The 13,407-nt window shown below is 53.2% G+C and overlaps 9 protein-coding genes across 9 annotated transcripts; 4 read left to right on the top strand and 5 right to left on the bottom strand.

The window, feature by feature from the left end:
* Positions 1–493: 493 nt before the first annotated feature.
* On the top strand, positions 494–1,389 carry LRP88_11900 (U2 snRNP complex subunit LEA1; the record flags this gene model as incomplete). Its single annotated transcript, XM_083248312.1, has 5 exons — positions 494–505; positions 587–625; positions 676–936; positions 987–1,121; positions 1,174–1,389. The coding sequence occupies 5 exons, from the start codon at positions 494–496 to the stop codon at positions 1,387–1,389; spliced, it is 663 nt and encodes a 220-aa protein (XP_083095742.1).
* A 199-nt stretch (positions 1,390–1,588) lies between these two features.
* Positions 1,589–2,262, bottom strand: LRP88_11899 (histone-fold-containing protein; the record flags this gene model as incomplete). Its single annotated transcript, XM_083248311.1, has 4 exons — positions 1,589–1,875; positions 1,926–2,016; positions 2,068–2,143; positions 2,195–2,262. 4 exons carry the CDS (start codon positions 2,260–2,262, stop codon positions 1,589–1,591), a joined length of 522 nt encoding a protein of 173 aa, XP_083095741.1.
* A 690-nt stretch (positions 2,263–2,952) lies between these two features.
* On the top strand, positions 2,953–5,652 carry LRP88_11898 (chloride channel; the record flags this gene model as incomplete). Its single annotated transcript, XM_083248310.1, has 5 exons — positions 2,953–3,132; positions 3,181–3,196; positions 3,250–3,531; positions 3,581–3,639; positions 3,694–5,652. The coding sequence occupies 5 exons, from the start codon at positions 2,953–2,955 to the stop codon at positions 5,650–5,652; spliced, it is 2,496 nt and encodes an 831-aa protein (XP_083095740.1).
* A 174-nt stretch (positions 5,653–5,826) lies between these two features.
* On the bottom strand, positions 5,827–6,614 carry LRP88_11897 (uncharacterized protein; the record flags this gene model as incomplete). The annotated part of the gene is made up of 4 exons (XM_083248309.1): positions 5,827–6,144; positions 6,192–6,227; positions 6,278–6,374; positions 6,460–6,614. 4 exons carry the CDS (start codon positions 6,612–6,614, stop codon positions 5,827–5,829), a joined length of 606 nt encoding a protein of 201 aa, XP_083095739.1.
* Positions 6,615–7,159: 545 nt separating this feature from the next.
* On the bottom strand, positions 7,160–7,614 carry LRP88_11896 (transcription initiation factor IIA subunit gamma; the record flags this gene model as incomplete). Its single annotated transcript, XM_083248308.1, has 3 exons — positions 7,160–7,309; positions 7,362–7,509; positions 7,568–7,614. 3 exons carry the CDS (start codon positions 7,612–7,614, stop codon positions 7,160–7,162), a joined length of 345 nt encoding a protein of 114 aa, XP_083095738.1.
* Positions 7,615–7,971: 357 nt separating this feature from the next.
* LRP88_11895 (H(+)-transporting V0 sector ATPase subunit c'') lies at positions 7,972–8,757 on the top strand (the record flags this gene model as incomplete). Its single annotated transcript, XM_083248307.1, has 4 exons — positions 7,972–8,029; positions 8,104–8,230; positions 8,290–8,595; positions 8,646–8,757. 4 exons carry the CDS (start codon positions 7,972–7,974, stop codon positions 8,755–8,757), a joined length of 603 nt encoding a protein of 200 aa, XP_083095737.1.
* A 356-nt stretch (positions 8,758–9,113) lies between these two features.
* On the bottom strand, positions 9,114–11,225 carry LRP88_11894 (uncharacterized protein; the record flags this gene model as incomplete). The annotated part of the gene is made up of 3 exons (XM_083248306.1): positions 9,114–10,774; positions 10,827–10,905; positions 10,956–11,225. The coding sequence occupies 3 exons, from the start codon at positions 11,223–11,225 to the stop codon at positions 9,114–9,116; spliced, it is 2,010 nt and encodes a 669-aa protein (XP_083095736.1).
* A 278-nt stretch (positions 11,226–11,503) lies between these two features.
* Positions 11,504–12,088, top strand: LRP88_11893 (RNA-binding protein POP5; the record flags this gene model as incomplete). The annotated part of the gene is made up of 2 exons (XM_083248305.1): positions 11,504–11,705; positions 11,763–12,088. 2 exons carry the CDS (start codon positions 11,504–11,506, stop codon positions 12,086–12,088), a joined length of 528 nt encoding a protein of 175 aa, XP_083095735.1.
* Positions 12,089–12,103: 15 nt separating this feature from the next.
* On the bottom strand, positions 12,104–13,263 carry LRP88_11892 (GTPase GPN2; the record flags this gene model as incomplete). Its single annotated transcript, XM_083248304.1, has 3 exons — positions 12,104–12,772; positions 12,823–13,148; positions 13,200–13,263. The coding sequence occupies 3 exons, from the start codon at positions 13,261–13,263 to the stop codon at positions 12,104–12,106; spliced, it is 1,059 nt and encodes a 352-aa protein (XP_083095734.1).
* Positions 13,264–13,407: the final 144 nt, after the last annotated feature.

The following is a 13,407-nucleotide window of genomic DNA, read 5'->3' as shown; positions in this document are numbered from 1 at the left end:
GCCGGAGTTTATAGGCAAACCGAGGTCGAGGACAGTGTGATTACGGCGTTTTGCGTTACTGGATAGATATACACAGGTGACTGATAAATCAAGTTGATGTTTACTATCCTGGGGTGACTTGCCTTGGTGAAACAAGTGAATGTTAAAAATGAAACAAGAATAAAATTGTCCAGACTGCTGTGTGTTCTCATCTCCTATCATAAGTTTCCTGGGTGGTTGAAGATGGAGTGGCTGCATGGTGTTGTGGCGCCCCATGTCAAGCCACACATGCGACACCAAAATTTCCCCTCCGCCTCGTCAAGATCATCAGCCTCGCCATCCAACAAAACAACCCACCCGCCAAAACCCTCCAGCGCGCAACCACAACCCCTCTCCGAAAGACGACAGACCAGAAAATTGAATCCGAGGTAAACGAATAGACCCAAGATGCGGCTGACGGCCGACCTGATCCGGGATTCCCTATCCTATCTCAACCCTCTCAAGGAGCGGGAGCTTGATCTTCGAGGTGCGTTTTGAAAAGGGCAGATGCTACACTTTTGATCCCAGGAGCGCAGAGTTGATACATTCGTCTTTGCGGCGTGAACAGGACACCGGATCCCCGCGATTGAGAACCTGGGTGTCGCTGGCGTAGGTGTTTTCCACTCTCCATCTTGGGAGTATAGCTGACCGTGTTAGCCTCACGACGCCATCGACTTCACCGACAATGACATTCAAGTCTTGGGAAACTTTCCCCTGTCGCCCCGCATAACGACTCTCCTCCTCGCAAGGAACCGCGTCTCGAGCATCCAGCCTTCCCTCGCAAAGGCCATTCCCAACCTCAAGAACCTGGTGCTGTCGTCGAATAACCTGGTCGAGCTTGCGGACCTGGATGCGCTGGCTGGATTCCCGCGCCTGACGCACCTTGTGTTGGTGGACAACCCGGCCTCCAAGAAGGAGGTGAGTTTTGGATGTTGCTGGTACAGGTGGCGCGTACTGACGTGGAGTAGAACTACCGATACTGGGTGCTTTGGAGATGCCCCTCGGTGCGATTCTTGGATCACGAAAAGGTCAAGGAGGCGGAACGGGAGAAGGCGCGGGAGCTGTTTGGAACTGAGGAAGAGCCCACGGCTCTGGCTTCAAAGGTACGCAACCAACAACGCTCCCCTACGAATTGCATACTAACGATGCACGCAGATCATGGGAATCAAGACCACCAACTTCACCACCTCTGCCGACGGCTCAGAAGCCCCGTCGAAGCTGTCGCGGATAAAGCTCACCGACGCCGAGAAGAAGAGATTACAGGAGCGCATCAAGAAGGCCACGAGCCTGCAGGAGATTATCGCGCTGGAGAAGGAGCTGAACGAGGGGCGTCTGCCCTCTGGCATCCATGGGGATGCTATGGAGGAGTAGTGATAATACCACGGCCGCATGGTTTCTGGGGTGGGAATCGGAAAAAAGGCAATGAAATTACATGAGCCAGGCTTTCAATAGCTGCTGCAATATCGGTGTTTGAGGCTGTATTATCAACTTCTTTTGCTCCTCTAGTGTACATGACGTGATATCAAAGCTACGGCTCGCGTGCTTCTCTCAAGTCCACGACCGTCTGGAACTATCCAGTCATGGTCACGTCGCCGTCGCGGTTTGCCCCGGCCGCCTGTCTCATCTCCAGCTCGAGCTGCTCATTTGGATCACCCTGCTTCGAGTCGGCGCGTGGACGGCCAGTGCCGTTGACGAGGGGCTTGCTGGCGCCGTTGGCGATAGGAGCCTGGGCAGCATTCTCACCGCGCAGGCGGGCCTGTGTCGCTTTGGAGGCGGCCTTGATGTTCTTGTAGGTGACTGTCTTGGGGACGATGTCTTCGAGGAACTCGAGGTTGTCCTGGTGTGAGACGGCGTTTGCTGGGGGGTGTTAGCTGTGAGAATTATAGAGTCAGGGTAGATTAGCTTACCAACGTCCTTGTATTGAATGTTTCGACGGGGCTTCCGGTCAAGCTTAGCCTGAGTATGTGATTCCTCGGCGAGATGTTGGACAAACATTTCCTATCGACAGTGAGACGAGGGCCAGCTGGGGTGAGAAGTGAAACGCACAGCAGCGAGGGTTATCACAAAAGCAGCATTGTTGGAGCAAATGCCAATATCGGGGTCTTGAGCAATGATCTTCTTTACTCTCGACACTGTGGCCATGTCAGTTGTGGCTGGTGAAGATGGGGGATGAAACCTACGTGGTAGTTGGGTCTGGCCTGTCGGCTCCTTTCGAGGAGGGATGGCTGTGGTATTGTAGGGCATGTTTGCAGAGGAGGGATAAGATGGAGGAGAGAGTAGTGAGACTGTGAGAGTTAGTGATGCCCTGAAATGACTGAGGAAGAACTTGGTAGGGGGTTGAGTGGGTGAGATCAAGGCCACCCAAGGTGTAAACCAGTGATCAGGCAAGACAGGTAAATAAGTGCACACAGCATGAATGACAAAAACCGGAACGAGAAAAGTAGTCGAAAAGACCGAACCCTGAATTGCGAGACGTACCTTGTCTGCTCAAACTTGAGCGGATTATCAGGGCCTATCTTGCACTTGAGCACCTGTCAAGCCCAGATCGCAATATTTAAGATCTTTGCAGAATCAAAACTGAGATGACTCTGATAAAGCCTGTGGTCGTAAGAAAGCTGCTTGTAATGCCGAATCCTTATTCTGGATAAAGTTGAAGTTACTCTCAGAAGCTCGGGGTCAAGACGCGGAAGTGGACGCGATGCTGCAAGCACTAAACGCGACCTACGCTGTGGCTGAAGCGTCTATCCCAGCCACATCTCAGCCTTCAGACCACATGCTGGCGCATTACGACACTCAACCTACAACGTAGACTCGAATCCATGAGAGAAGCCAGCCTCGCTCTCATCTAACGTATATCTGCGATCTGATACCCTCGTTCACCCCGCGCGAGCTCGAAACCGCTTCTCCAGACACCATGATCCCTTCGCCGAAGCCATGAACGTGCGAGCATCATCCTTCAGCCTGGCGCCTCCTGCTGGGTTGGAGAGGCGCCCCTCGGTCGTCTCTCGTCTGTCCTCGGCGTTTTCCAATGCTGAGAATGGCGATTTTGGAGGCGCGGCCCCTACAGGTGCGGCATTGATAGAGGAGGAGATTGCCGAGATTAAGAGATACGAAGTAAGCTCCATGCGCGGTGGACTGGTGACCCTGTATTGACTTGTATAGGACTTTACCACGATAGGTATGCGAATCGCGAAACGAGCCCGAACCGAGTACTGATATGTGGACCGATAGATTGGGTGCAGGATGCGGCGCGAGAACAAGCCAAGCGCAAGTCGAGGAGGAAACAGGCCGTCGGCCTCTACGACAAAGGCCAGCCGGGCTGGCGATACCAGCTCTGGAAGAGCTACGATGCGGCGCAGGCCTGGATTGTGGTCACCATCATCGGCGTGGCGATTGGACTGAATGCGGCGCTGCTCAACATCATCACCGAGTGGCTCTCGGACGTCAAGATGGGATACTGCGAGACGGGGTTCTACCTGAACGAGAACTTTTGTTGTTGGGGAGAGGAGAATGGTGAGTTTGTGTTGATTGGGGAGATTGTCTGATGCTAACAGCACGATAGGTTGTGAGCAATGGCATAGGTGGACTGGTTTTGAGCCGCTCAACTATTTCCTCTACTTTGTCTTTGGAGTAGGCTTGGTGTCCCCCCTTAGACTTCATATCTAACCTTGCTAGACCTTCTTCGCCTTTGTCGCAGGTACATTAGTCAAGTCCTTTGCGCCCTACGCAGCTGGCTCTGGAATTTCCGAGATCAAGTGCATCATTGCCGGGTTCGTCATGAAGGGCTTCCTCGGCTGGTGGACTCTGATCATCAAGTCCATCTGCCTACCCCTGGCCATCGCGTCCGGCTTGTCAGTCGGCAAGGAGGGCCCCAGCGTGCACTATGCTGTGTGCACTGGAAACGTCATCTCCAGGCTGTTTGACAAGTACAAGCGAAACGCCTCCAAGACGAGGGAGTTTCTGAGTGCTTCCGCCGCTGCGGGTGTTGCTGTCGCTTTTGGCAGTCCTATCGGAGGCGTGCTTTTCTCACTCGAGGAGATGTCGAATCACTTTCCCCTCAAGACGTTATGGCGCAGCTATTTCTGCGCTCTAGTCGCAACAGCCGTCCTCGCTGCCATGAACCCTTTCAGAACGGGACAACTGGTCATGTTCCAGGTCGAGTACAAGAACGATTGGCACTTTTTCGAGCTGGTCTTTTACGTCTTGATCGGCATCTTCGGAGGTCTCTACGGAGCCTTTGTGATTAAGTGGAATCTGAGAGTTCAGTCGTTCCGCAAGAAGTACTTGAAGGAGTATGCTGTTCTTGAAGCGACCCTCCTGGCAGCAGGCACTGCCATTATTGCGTATCCCAACGCCTTCTTGAGGATCGACATGACGGAGAGCATGGAGATTCTCTTTTCTGAGTGCGGGCAGACCGAGACGTATCATGGGCTTTGTGACCCTGATAGACGATACTGGAACATGGTATCTTTGATCCTTGCTACTATCCTGCGAGTCTTCTTCGTCATCGTGTCTTATGGGTGCAAGGTCCCTGCTGGAATCTTTGTACCTTCGATGGCGATCGGTGCATCGTTCGGAAGGACTGTGGGCATTATCGTTCAGCTCTTCTACGAGGCGAATCCTACCAGCGTCTTTTTCTCCGCATGCAAGCCCGATGAGCCTTGCATTACCCCAGGTACATACGCCCTACTTGGAGCTGCAGCTGCGCTCAGTGGCATCATGCACATTACCGTATCGGTCGTGGTCATCATGTTTGAGCTGACAGGTGCTCTAAACTACATCCTGCCCACCATGATCGTCGTCGGCGTCACCAAAGCCGTCAGCGAGCTTTTTGGGAAGGGAGGAATCGCTGACCGCATGATCTGGTTCAGCGGGTTTCCTTTCCTAGACAACAAGGAGGAGCACAACTTTGGCGTTCCTGTTTCTCGGGTTATGAGAACTTCTGTTGTTTCTATGCCAGTTCACGGACTTACTCTGGGAGAGGTTCAGCGGCGACTTGCTGATGATCGATATCAGGGCTTCCCAGTTGTGGAGGACAACAACACCAAAGTCCTCGTTGGATATATCGGCAGCACTGAGTTGCGGTATGCCATCGACAGAATGAGTCGAGGGAGCCCGTTGTCCGAGACTGCCAAGTGCGTTTTTGCACCGTCAGCCATCAACCACTCGATGTCGTCAGTATCAGTAGGAACCATGAACGGCGACTCATCCACATCCTCAACTCTGGATTTCAGCCGCTACGTGGACTCGACACCAGTTACAGCTCACCCAAGACTTCCCCTCGAAACCGTCATGGAGCTCTTCCGCAAAATCGGCCCTCGAGTCATCCTCATTGAGTATCACGGCCAACTCACCGGTCTCGTAACCGTCAAGGACTGCCTCCGATATCAGTTCAAGGTAGAGGCGGCCGAGAACCCCAAGGACGACCACCGCATCAACGAGGGACAGGAGCAGCTCTGGAACTTGCTGCGGCGAGCGGGCAACTGGGTTTCCGGCAAGGTCTCCAAGTTCTCTGGTGGGAGGATCCGCCTCAGCTCACTGGACGAAGATCGTCCGGTTGCAAGAGGTGGACAGATCCTGGACGGGGACGAAGAGGTTGGGGATGAGGGTGTTGAGCTGGAGAGCCGCCGGTAGTACGAGTTATTGAATCTGGGTCATGTAGTATAGTAGACGGAAGCGCGGGTGATGCGCTGGCGTTGGAAGGATGTTTGATCTGTTACTTTGAATCTACTGAGCGTCATCTCGACGACTTATACATACATACTGCTACAGTTTTCCAACTCAGTCCTTGAGTGAATAATGCGCTATCTATCGCGACCTTTCATCAGATAGCCTGCCCAGGTCGATGATATCCTCATCATCATTCTTCCTGGCATCCTCTTCCTCCTCTGGAACAGGAGCATATGCAGGTCCCTCAGCAGCGTCCTTGGTCTCGTCCTTTCTACCCACGATGACGTTGCCGGCGACGAGCAGAGCAGCACCAGCCCACCACAGAGGCGGTAGAGCCTCTGAAAAGATAAGGGCGCCGAGAAGGGCTGTGACCATGAAGTTCGTCGAAGTGTTCATGATGGAGACCTGTGTGGTGGATGTGCCACGGGCAAGTGCCTTTGTGAAGAGCGTCCACATCTATAATGTGTGAGCTTAGCTTTCATGAAACTGGAAGGAGAACTTACAACGCCGTTGAAGGTGAGATTGAGGGCGAAGAAGAGCTGTGAATGTCAGCTTCAAGGTTGATTCAGATGGGGAGATAGCCTCTTACAGCTCGAACGACATATTCAACAATGTGCTCAACAGAAGAGAGGCCAAGGAGTTGAGCGATCCAGTTGGACAAGGTAGTGGTGAGATCCGTGGTTGTCCTAGAGTCTGTTCAGCATAGTCCTCAGTCCATAAAAGCCAACTCAATGTCGAAACCAACATTGAATAAGCCAGTTTTACACATACAGCTTGGCAAAGACGCCATTGAAAGCAGCACAAGCACCGCTCGCAACAGCAAAGAACATCCACCCGCTCGCTGAAGTCATCTCGTCTCCTGCAGGACTCTCTGTAGAAGCCGTCTCTGAGGCTGCAGCAGCTGTCTTTTGGCGTTTGCGGAGCATGGTGAATAGCTGTCGGAGGCTTCGGATGCGTGAGGATGGATAGCCCCCCTGATGAGGCTCGACTTCTAATAGGCGCCCTTGACAGAGAGGGATGGAGGGAGAGCCCCCTGTGGATTTAGTGGGGGAGACCGCTGTGGCTGCGCCCCGGTTGAGCGGTTGGGTTTGGCACTTGATGGTGCCAGCCTCATCATGAACCAGAATCTGGGGAAAGTCAACAACAGTTGCGTCATGCCACAAGCAAAAAGGAGTTAAAAATCAAAGCATGGTTTTTCAATTTTTCAATACAAGCTGTGCAAAGTCTCCAGATTCCATCTTGGTCCCTTTGCCCAAAATAAATAGAGGTTCGTCGTCACTTTAAAAAGGGTTCCCTAGCTTGAACCTCACCCTCATATCCTGTATCTGTGTGTAATAAAAAGAGTAATGATAACCATCCTTCCGTACGCCACCCAATGCAAACAAAACAATCCTCGGCAGGTGTGTCTTTTTCCCAGTCTATAGCCGGTGTGTGTGTGTGTCTTTGTCGTTCCGTCGCGCCTTGTCTCCGATCATGTACCCTCAGGCTTCTTGGCGTTGCAACTAACAATCTTGACCTTGTTGGCGGTGACGGCTTGACCTCCAGTGTCCATCTTGAATGTCACATTCTTGATGAGGAATGTCCAGACTTCGTCGCAGAATCGGTACGTGTCGAGGCTCCCCTGCGCCGCTCGTTAGTCTTGATCCGCGACACTGCTGTTGTAGCCAACCCACCTTGAACTGGAGTCGCGCCTTGACGTTCTTCTGGAGCGCTTCCGTGATGGCCTGGTCAAAGTTGCCCAGAATCTTCATGGCGAGCTGCGGGTTGATGCGCTCATCGCTGATGAGGTCGTCGAGCGTGTCGGTCAGAGCGAGGCCGATGCTGCAAGGCAAGTTAGTTTGGCTGTCGCAAAGCAGCGCATAGCGACTTGGCGTCGTACCTGCTTCGACGGTACAGCTCGTAGAATGATTGCGCGCCCGTAGCCATCTTGTATAATCGTCTTTCGAAGCGTGAATTCGGTCGTGGGCGTAAAATGTAATTTCGTTGGTTGTTTGTTCAAAGGGCGAGGTTCATGAGGCTTGGTCTATCTGCCTATACCTCGAGAGGGGAGGAGAGGGCCGGGCGGGCATGACTAAGCCGTCAGCCTCGCATCATGTGACGTCGGTCCCGTTTAATTCCAGCTGCCTGCTGCTACTGGGACACGCATCGCCATCGCGGACTGGATCCCCAAGCTTAAGGTACCTCTTACAGGAGCTCAAGCTCGAAAAAGCCACCGACCGTCGACGCCCGCCATCGCCAACGAAATCATCGGATCCGTCGAAACAACAGCAAAGAGCCGCCGCGATGAGTCTCTACTATGGATTGGGCGGCATTGGGTCCTTTGTGACCGTCGTCGGAGCGTGTACGCGGACCCTCTAGGGATAGGATAACACATACTATCGAGATGAAAGCTGACCCATTGGTGCCCGTGTCTAGACATGCTCTTCACCGGTAGCGGCGAGTCCTTCGATGTCGGCGCGTTCCTCGAGTCCATTTCGCCTTATGCCTGGGCCAGTCTGGGTATCTGTCTCTGCATCGGCCTGTCTGTCGTCGGCGCCGCATGGTGCGTACCCCATCATCATCAACACAGATCCAGGGAGTAGTCGCTCTAATAAGCTACAGGGGCATTTTCATTACCGGCTCATCGATTCTCGGCGGAGGTGTCAAGGCGCCGCGCATCCGAACCAAGAACTTGATCTCCATTATCTTTTGCGAAGTCGTCGCCATCTACGGCGTCATCATGGCCATCGTCTTCTCCGCCAAGGTCGAGGCCGTCTCGGGCGCTGAGCTTTACTCTGCCAACTCATACTACACCGGATATGCCCTGTTCTGGTCCGGCATTACAGTCGGCATGTGTAACCTCGTGTGCGGTGTTGCCGTTGGTATCAACGGTAGCGGTGCTGCTCTTGCTGATGCTGCCGACCCCTCGCTGTATGTTGCCCAGTTTCAAAATACCGCCCCCTACTAACAAGTTTCAGTTTCGTCAAGATCCTGGTCATCGAGATTTTCAGCTCAGTGCTCGGTCTGTTCGGCCTCATCATCGGTCTCCTGGTTTCCGGAAAGGCGTACCCATTCGGCAAGAGCAACTAAACACAAACACACACCCTCTCCCCTACCTAACTAGACATGGACAAAGTCCGGCGGCGCTCGCAGCCGGCAATCGATTTTGCGTGTTCCAGCAAGAGATGGAGCGCATGCATGCATTGCGCCAATAATATTTGGTCTGGCGTTTGGAAGATTGGCTCGGGTGGACGTATTTTGGCTGTACCAGTATCTGTACCCTTGGAGGCGGAAGTGTACATCACGAGGTGGGATTTCTCAAGTTATACAAAATTAGGGCCTTGTTCGGGCAATTATGCCTTAGATGCTTTGATCTGATCAATTACAAGTTCTCATGACATTGAATAGTTGACTTTCACCGGCTTGTCACCGCAAAACGTTGCTGTCTACGCTCCGTGGACGGAGCTGAGCAGTAGCACATCCACCTTTGATCCCTTCTCAAGCGTTCCCTTTCCGCTGGGCAGACAAACCAGAGCGTTGGCTGATCTCAAGCTACCAACCTTGGAGCTGCGCTGGCCGCCAGTACTGGTGGCCGAGAGGAGGCCATCCTTACCCACCGTCACAACTGCCCGGTGATACTCTGGTCGAGGATCAAGCGGGAAGTCATGGGAGACGATGGCAGGGACCTTTGGAAGACCGACTGGTGAAACTCCAGATAGCTTGTGAAGAGATGGGAGCACAAAGAGGTGGAAAGTGACGAGAGCAGAGGCCGGGTTGCCAGGGAGTGAGAAGATGACCTTGGACACACGCTGGCCTGCATTGTCCTTAACCGGAACCGTGGCAAATGTCGTTGGCTTGCCTGGCTTCATGGCCACACGTCCAAAGTGAATCGTGCCGCCGAGAGCACGCTCAATCGTGGGCTTGAGAAGATCGAGCTCGCCCATGGACACGCCACCAGTGGTGATGAGCATGTCTGCTCGTCGGAGACCATCCCGGAGCGTCTCTTCCAGAGATCCAGGCTTGTCTCTAGCGATGCCAAGATCTATGACATCAAAGCCCCATTCCTTGACGGCGGACATGAGAGTGATGCGATTCGTATCGCGGACTTCGCCGAGCTTCAACTCCCCTGGACGATTGTACTCAACAATCTCATCACCAGTGGACAAGACTCCCACCACAGGTCGCCGATAGACCTTTGCCTCTGAAACACCCACAGAAGCAAGGAGACCAATCTCACCGCCGACGCCGCTAATGGTTTCGCCCTTGTTGAGGATGACGGTGCCCTCTTTGACGTCACTGCCGACTTCGCGGACGTTTTCTCCCTCCTTGACGCCTTCAACTTGGATCTCGACTTCTTTTTCCTCCTTGCCGTCATCTGACATTGTCTTGAGGATCGTGTCTTCTACCATGACAACTGTGGTGGCGCCAGGGGGTAAAGGTGCACCAGTAGTGATTCTAGCGAGTTCACCCTCCTTCAGAACACCGACTTCTCCGGGGGCAGCATGAGATACTGCTGTGACGGGAAAGACGCCTTTGAGTTGGCCATCTTTAGGGGCTACGACGGCGTAGCCATCCACAATGCTGGCGCGGAAACCGGGAACATTCTCCTTTGCCCGCACATCCTCGGCTAGGACTGAGTTGATGACCGACTGGTCGACTTGTGCCGTGATGATCTCTGGCTCAGGGGTGTTCTTTGAGATGACATCGAGAGCTTCATCCACTGGAAGCATGCGATAGGGAGATTCTCGATATCGACGTGACGGGCCCAGGGTAGGATCATTCGACAGAGCAGACTCTGGCTTTGTGTGTCTAACGAGGTTTCCGTGTCCATGCCCGTGTCCATGGCCATGGCCGTGATGGTGGCATCCGTGACTGTGACTGGCAGCAGGTTGGGGCTTTCCACCTGCCAGACCTGCGTCTGACTCTAGTTTCTTGACTCCCCCAGCGTGAAGAGCTCTGGAGTTGGCCCCTGACGCCTGGAGGCAAGCATGGGGGAGAGTCTTGACGACGGCCTGGAGATTCTCTCTGGCACCCTTGGGTGAGCCAGGCAAGGTGATAATGAGGGTTTGGTTACGAACCCCAGCCACTGGGCGTGACATCATTGCAACTAAAGCTTGATCAGTTTCGAATTAGAATATGAGATTGAACATTCAACTTACAAGGGGTGACGGCAAGAGATGCTGCCAACATTCCGTGGACTAGACCTGGAGCTTGCTTGTGCAGCAAGGGTGTAACTGCCTATCCCAAGAATGAGCATACAAGCTCTCTTCAAATCTGTAGAGTCTCACCTCTGGAGTGCCATCACCCGTTGCAAAGCCCGTCCCACCCGTAGTGATGACGAGGTTGACGGCGTCTGGCCCATCCGTCCAGGCCATTATCCGGGACTGAATCGCCCGAATATCATCTGTGACGATTGCAGTCTCGTGAACCTCCCATTTCCCCTCGCCCTCATCTTTCAAGACTTGGCTGAGGATCGGGCCTGAAGCATCTGTGGATGGATCCTGGGCCGCTGTGGTTGAGACGATGAGGAGGGCGGCCTTTAGGGGACCGGAAGCCATGGTGAGGGCAGTTGAAGTATCCAAGTATGGCTTCCTCTTAGAATTGCGTATATATCTTCAAATATCCAAAAATGCCTGGGTTGAAAGATTGCGAGTGATGACTTGATCGACCATGCTCAAGATGGATGGCGGGGGAAGCTCCCCCAATCTGGCTGAGCGGCCCCACTGGCCCGGGATAAGTGGGTCCACCACCGAAGCCAGTCTAGCACGAATTGGATCTCAAAGATTCTCAGTCTTCAACATCCAACTCCATCGCAGCTCGACGCGCCTCAGCAACCATGGTGCGCATAAAAGAACGATATCTTCTTGTCAACATCATCTACCCACCTGATCCTGCGAAGCCCAATCTGCCGGATCTCGTGGTTCGACATCAACCTACCATTGAGAAACTGACGCCTCAGGCTCTGCTCAAGGGGATTAGGACTGAGATCGCGTCGTTGTTTGGTGACTATGGATCTGGAGCATTGGGAAACATTTCAGGTGAGATATGATCCTTTAGATGCCCAAATTGGCGTGTTATACTCATGCGTGCTACAGTGAAATATCTATCTCTGGCCACATCCACCTTTATCCTCAGATGCTCGAGAGCCCACTACCAAATGCTCTGGTCTGCCTTGACCTTTATGGATCATGTACCTGTCAGGGACGGCAGACCATGCATCTTTCGCGTCGTACGCGTCAGTGGAACCATCCGCAAGGCCGAGGAAGAAGCCATTCGCCAAGCAAAGAAGCTTATCCTCGCGGCAAAGGAGGAACCTGGCACCAAGAGCTCCCTAACCAGCGCGCTGGAGAGCCAAGAAGAAATGGTCCTCGACATTACCGATGACTCTGGCGACGAGTCCATGGACGACGCAGATGGTTGAACGGGTATCATTTCTTTATTTCTTCCTAACTACCTTGATTCCACTGTCTGCCGGCACCGACATGTCCCCAAAGTCAGGGTCAAAGTTGCCTGGTTGAGGCGGTGGCATGGATTGTTCAATCTCCATGGCCTGTTCCTCCTGGATGCGAGCCTGCTCTTCTTCGACTTCGCGCTCCATCCGGTCATATTCCGCCTTTTGATCGATCCAGCGCTCCTGGATATCCTGCACCTCCAGCATGGACGTTTCGTTCCTCATCGCAACCGCCCAGACAGTATCGTTGGCACCTTCAGCACCGCCAAAGACATAGCCACCAGCACGATCAATAACCCGGAGAATATGCATCATGCTTTTCTTATTCTCGACAGCCAACACCTCGTACCGCACGAGGCCATAGCTCTCAATCAGATTACCGATCGCCTCGTTGAGCTTACCAAACTTTTCGCTTCTTAGCGCTGGCGATTCGGCCTCGAGATGGGGTGTCAGATATGTTAGGTCGTCGACATCGGTATAGTAATCGAGGTTGAAGGGTAGATCTTCGTATTCGGAGACTTTGTCGATCTTGGAAAGGATGTTGACGTGTGGCATGTCCATCTGGATCATGGCTCGCAAGGAGAGGAGGACGTTGGAGACGTACAGCGAGGGCTGCGTCAGGCAGAAGGAATCGGAGAGGTGAACGGAGACGAGCTATAGACTGTTAGCTGAAGATGTTTAAGAACAACAGGGGGGGGACCAACTCTGAAGCCAATCTTCTGGAGCTTGTAAAAGATGTTGCGCAACGAGTTGTGATGCGTATACAGTTCCACCTGTCCCGGGCAGTCGAATAGAATATAGTCCTCGCCCAACTCCTTCAGTCCTTCTTCTAGCCACTCAAAATTATGTTCCAGCTCCTCTAGAGCATACAGAATACCGCCGTTAGGTCCTAGTTTATCATCCTGCATAATCTCTTCGAGCTTAATCAGGTTGCGAATATCGAGCGCCGCAGGGTAGTTGGTATGATCGTTGGCCGGATCGAGGTTCACAACGGAGCACGCACGCCCGATGGCGCCAAGGAACTGGTGCACTTGTATCCATTAGCACGATATATAGAGGCTTGGCATGAGGTCCAACTCACTGCCATCGCAGTAGGTACTCTTTCCAGAGCCGGGGCTGCCGAGGACGAGTTGCGCAAAGGGCATCTGGAAAGTTGTCACAGGGATGTCGGGATCAAGAGCACATGGTCAAGCGAGACGCCGACACAGAAAAAAGATAAGCTAGAACAAGCAAACAGACTATCACCGCCTGTATCAGCTAGTCCAACTCAAACAGCTCAATCTTCAAGA

The sequence above is a fragment of the Fusarium phalaenopsidis genome (assembly GCF_050370095.1).
Source record: "Fusarium phalaenopsidis strain FUZ10S chromosome Unknown contig_32316, whole genome shotgun sequence".
Lineage (NCBI taxonomy): Eukaryota > Fungi > Ascomycota > Sordariomycetes > Hypocreales > Nectriaceae > Fusarium > Fusarium phalaenopsidis.
This window is presented reverse-complemented; position numbering and strand designations above follow the sequence as displayed.